The sequence below is a fragment of the Sinohyriopsis cumingii genome, chromosome 6, assembly GCF_028554795.1.
Source record: "Sinohyriopsis cumingii isolate HCF-2022 chromosome 6, ASM2855479v2, whole genome shotgun sequence".
Classification (NCBI taxonomy): domain Eukaryota; kingdom Metazoa; phylum Mollusca; class Bivalvia; order Unionida; family Unionidae; genus Sinohyriopsis; species Sinohyriopsis cumingii.
The window spans coordinates 28,752,820-28,758,327 of NC_142966.1; the positions used below are offsets into that span (position 1 = coordinate 28,752,820).

At 36.8% G+C, this 5,508-nt stretch overlaps 1 protein-coding gene across 1 annotated transcript; it reads right to left on the reverse strand.

Annotated features, from left to right (window-relative positions):
• Nucleotides 1–772: 772 nt before the first annotated feature.
• LOC149796559 (uncharacterized) lies at nucleotides 773–5,252 on the reverse strand. Its single transcript, XM_089960258.1, has one exon. It carries the CDS (start codon nucleotides 5,208–5,210, stop codon nucleotides 3,147–3,149), a length of 2,064 nt encoding a protein of 687 aa, XP_089816384.1. The 5' UTR covers nucleotides 5,211–5,252; the 3' UTR covers nucleotides 773–3,146.
• Between the last annotated feature and the right edge of the window lie 256 nt (nucleotides 5,253–5,508).

Sequence of the window (5,508 nt, forward strand, 5' to 3'; positions counted from 1 at the left end):
CGTCCTTATGTTTTCACAGGAAGCTTTTAGGGGATAGAGAATTTCCTGTTCCATTGGGTCCTAAGTCTTCAAGAGTTGGAGACGGAATCGAGAATTTAGCCGAGACAGTACAAGCTGACAGAAGTGTAGTCGTGGGAGAGAAAGTGGAGGAAGAAGAGGAGCCTATACAAAGTCAAGGTTGAGGAGGAGAAAGAATTTGGAGAAAGGTCGGGGAGGAAGAGGAGAAGGAATTGGGGGAAATAAGAGAAAAAGATACAACAGATGAGTAGAACTACAAGGACAGTTGGAAATCAGTCTCACACTGCTAATCAAATGATGCAATAGGCTTAGCAAAGAATAGAGCGGAAGGAGTCTAATTAAAAATTTTAGTCATTAGATTACTGAATTGTCATTAAATTGTCATTCATTAAATTTCAACCTTTTTCATACATTTAGCCATCTAACCATCGGCATTGCTGATTGGGGACTCAAAGCTTTACCTGTATCTTTCACTAAATTTAACTACAAAATAGAGTCTGTGTGGGACTTCTATAATAATTTTTTTTAAATATAGTTCGTCACAGAGGTCAACGCAATTTTCATCCTTACACGTGTATTTTATGTTAGTTGAGCGTATATTACATATATTTTCACAAGTATACCAAAGGTTTAACATGCACATTAAGTATACATTTAAAACGGGATAAACTTAGAATTAAATGATAGTCAACGATATAAACCAAGGAAAACAAACAAATGATGGGTGTTCTATAAGCATTCGTGAATGAATTGATTGATTTAAACTAATGCTTTATTGGTTAATTTAAATGCCTGCATTCACATATTTTACTACGTAGACCTCATCTTCTCTCGCTCTTTTGTGCAATGGACATGTGAAATTACTAATTGTGTGAGAAACGAATATCTGACAAACCAGCTGAATCAATACATTTAACCACGCGAGCAGCTTGGACACGCTTAAATACACCTCAAACATATATATAATCACGATCTTCTCTCTTCTCTCTCTCTCTCTCTCTCTCTCTCATTTCTTTTAGTTGCTATCATTTCCATAGAATACCAAAATAGTATTACATAAATCATGTAAGATTGACGTTATAATTGCAACGACATTAGTTTTTACAGGTAACTAATATTTCCATTGGTCAGAATGTGACAACGTGGTCAGGATAAGCTGCGGTGGATTCTTTTCTGATTAAACCGTCGGGAGACCTACGTGTCTAAAACTACCCAGTTCTATAAGCAGAGTCGTGTGAAAGTCCAAACGTAAACATGTCCAGCAAAAATAGATACGACATACCTTTTTGGGGTAAAATAATTCATACAACATTTTTGAAACAATTGAGTTCGAGAGACCTATGCAACAAATCTTTCTAAATTTTTTGTCAGAAAATGCCTTTCTTAATTTTTTCGAAATTGTAGAGTTAAATAATATGGATACAAGTGTTGGAAGTGCGTTGAGGCAAGGTCACAGGTCTACGATGATAGATAAATCCAAATGCTGTATCCGGAATGTCAGAATTAGGAGACCTTTCACTAATGTGCCTTATCAGATACATTTCCAGCACGAATATATTGAACACTTTGATTTATGCACAATTGATTAGCCTTTTGAAATGGAAGAAGTATCACAAGCCGCGTTATCAATCAGTTTGAATGAGCCAACACCAGTTCAGTACCCAGCTGAACATCAGGAAAACCAGACAAAACAAAGAGGAAGATATCTTGAAGGACTCACGGTACTAATTCAACTCCAATAGTAGACATCTTGAAACACTATCATATTCAAAATTCAATAACTTAAAATGTCTTGGTGTTGATGATGAGACCTATATTTAGCCATGCACATCTAACCATGGTGCAAGTTTATGTGTGGAGAACACCATATGAGCGGTGGCAGTTTGTTTATCTACATGTGCATGAAACACATGCCATTGATTCTGCACCAAATGAATCAGGTGCTACATTCATTATTGAGTACTCCCGAGGCAAGCCTGTAAAAATACTAAAATTGCCTCAGTAGAAATTTGTCTATATATACATTTTTTAAATTACATATAGGATAAGCTCTCAAAAGATATTTTTACTAAAATTTTAATTTTCATTATTAACCAATTATGGACCACCAAACCCGTAAATACTCTATTATTTGTTCACCCATTTCTAGACTGGTTCACAGTTCTTCCGTATAAATAGTACCGTGTCTCATGAACATCTCCGAGTAGTAGTACTCAAAATCCAACAAGAAAAACACTTAGTGGGGCTAAAACACTTTCACATGTACATTCATTTATTCATTCGTTTGTTGTTGTTTTTTTTTAAATAGAATTATAATAAAAATAAACAGTAATTTAGGCTGTTCATTAATATAAGCTTCATTGATTGATACTTAATTGACTCTTAACTATCATTTTAAAAGCAAATGTGATGACAAAGACAATATGTTATTTATTTGTATGTACAAAATGAAGAGGAACATTTAATTTTTAAATCATTAATGTCATTTTGTATACAAATGAGACTCAACTTGTTCTGCAATGAATAAAATGTATATCATCAAAGATATGGACAACATCGGGCGTTTGTTGAGGTGTGAGTCGGTAATTGACAGTTTATATTACAATCAACTAAAAGCATCAAATGTAAACTCTTAAATATTGCACGACAGAGCTGAATGCAAGGAGCTACTCGAATGTCCAATTGGAGACTGCAATAGATGCAGAATCAACACATTTCTAAAAGTATTTTTTCCAATCGCAAGCAATTCAAATTTACTCTTAAATATTGACAAAAATTCAAGTAAAACAACAATATTTTAGACTGTGTGAAATCTTGGATTAAGGTGGGAGTGAAAATTAGTCGAAATTGCTCGAATATGTAAATCTGGGGTTTTAGAAGTTCTGTTTAATGTGGAGCGATGGGTACATATTCTAATTTTCTAGTGCATGCTAGTTGGAATTGTCTTGTGCATATATTTTGTTATTCTTCTTTTTAAAAAATTGGAACAAGGCTGTGTTAATGAAAGCAACTGAAGTAAATGTTATCTCCACTTGTTACGAAAACTATTGTTGTATGTTATTTACACATAGATAGAAAGATGAATATGGGGCGGTCTTTTCTGTTTTATTTTGTGTTCTCTGAAATAGTCACCTGTTGATTAATTTGGACGCTAAGACTGCTAGATGCCAAGGTGTAGACGTGGATAATTTTCCCACTAACAACCAAGGACGTAGACGCATTGCTCGGCAGAAACAGATGTAGCTTCTGAGGTAGTCCTCCTTCTCCAGATAGCACAAACCCAGTACATTTAGTGCCACCTCACGGCATTCAACTCCTTCCCGTGTTGCGATCCTAAGCTGATTAACGAAGGCAGCTTCAGCGTTTGTTTTATCCCCAAGTTCTGTATAGCATTTGTAGAGAAGGTAGTTCCTCATAAAATCGGGGTCAACATATGCTCCGCAATGGCTCCATATAGTTTCTGGTACATGGAAGAGTTCATATTTGATAGCAATTGGAGTTATGTCTATCTCCTCCATGGTGTACCTTACATCTAGTGATACACATTGTTGTACAAATGTATCTCTGCCAAGTCTTGTCATACCAGCCTCGATATTATCAGAGTCTGTCTTTTCTCGGAAGTATTTTTTGCGAAGTATTTTCCGCGAATGACTATCCATAGCTGTACCAAACACAGACCGTGGACTTATAGAATACAATATTTGCAACGCTTCTTTTGTTTTTCCAAGTACATGAAGCACTCCGGCAAATTTAACTCTTCCCGAAATTCTATCGGTGTCAATGTTAGCGGAAGCAATATGAAGTAATGATCGAAATAATTCATATTTCCTTCTATTTGACATTTCCGCCTTCATGATCTTGGCTATGTTGATATATGCAAGCGTTGATTTCATTATCTTTGAGACACCTATTGTAAAAAAACCGTGTCTCGTAATATCAGGTGAGTCGATCAGTTTCAGAACACGGAGTATGTGATTTTCAGATAGATCCAAATGTAAAAACGACTGACAGCATATGCCTATGAGGTTGCACATCTCCGCCCCACTCCAGTATAAACCAGCATTATTTATAATACGAAGCCGCTGCTGTATGGAAGGAAACGTGAGGACAAACTCAGCTCCCTGAGACAGCAAATTATTAAGTAGTCGCGACAGAAATGCTGCTGTAAAATCATTTATTTTACCGTCAAATATATTGTTTTCTATTATGAAGTAAGCAGACAGATTCTGACTCTCTACACAGGTTTTTAGAAAGTCAAGAGCTTCCATTAGCCGATCCAACAGGTGCGATCTGTCCCAATCCTTTGTGTGGTGAAATTCTACCTGCCACAGAGCTATAGTTTTCATTGTGTACGACGTTAAAAGATCTTGTAAATCAGGGAAACATTCTTTCAAGTCCTTTGCTATGATTTTAAGTAAAATGTATACGTGCTTCTGTGTGAGATTGAATAACTGTAAAAGTGACTTTTCGTGTACAGCGAACGAGAAACACCATTCCATATTCTCTGTATTACTCCCTTTGAATCCCTTGGGTACGACATGACATCCGCAGTGTACAATAGCTGTCACAATGGTTTCAGGCGGCCACCCATGTCTCCGACATCTGTCCATCCACTTGGATGCTTGAACGGGCCAGTCTAGGTGGGGTAAAGCGTGTACATGATCCATCTGAATACCGTTGGATAACGTCGGTTGTGCTGGTCCTGATATTTGCTGAAATTGTACAGATGACGGAAGTGACTGCATCATATACTGCTGAACAATCTGATTAAAGTCAGAACTCGGCAGGTAGATTGTCGTTGCTGAATTTGCCCCACCCCTTAAAACCATGAATCGCTCTATGATGTTATCCATGTCTCCGAAACGGCCGTCTCGTAGCCATGTGTAGCCGGGATGGGCTCCTGTGTCCTTTGTATACAGCACTGTATGCTGAGGGCTAGGTGAATCAACATTGTGGCTTGTGACGGTAATTAACTTGAAAATACTCATGATGTCGATATCACCCTGTCCCAACTGCGATGTTCCCTCAGCTTTTCCTCCAGTTATGATCGTACCGATGAAGCTGTTTGCCGATACACACATTACGTCCCAGTACCTTGTATTATTTATTCTAAAGTCTATCATATGCCGACTGAATCCCATAGAATCCAGCAATGAAGAAATGAACACTGAAAGACGATTAGTACTTGCCATTTTAAAACAGGTTTTGAGTCTACCAACAGAATAAACAGTGTTGCTTATCCCAGCTGTCTGTCAAGCACCATAAATAGCTGAATACACACAGTCGATTCACCCACGTTATGAGGCGCTAGTGGGGAAGTCGTTATTATATTAAAAAAGCGGATAATAATAATAATAATAATAATAATAATAATAACGATGATGATGGTGGTGGTGACGAAAATTACAGAAAGATGTGAGAAGAATTATTACTTTTGGTATAGACACAAAAACTTTTTTTATATATTTTTTTTAATAGTGAAAACGCAAT

Bases quoted from the DNA above. Each gene is read 5' to 3' on its own strand.
- LOC149796559 (XM_089960258.1), bottom strand. From the start codon at position 5,210: ATGGCAAGTACTAATCGTCTTTCAGTGTTCATTTCTTCATTGCTGGAT.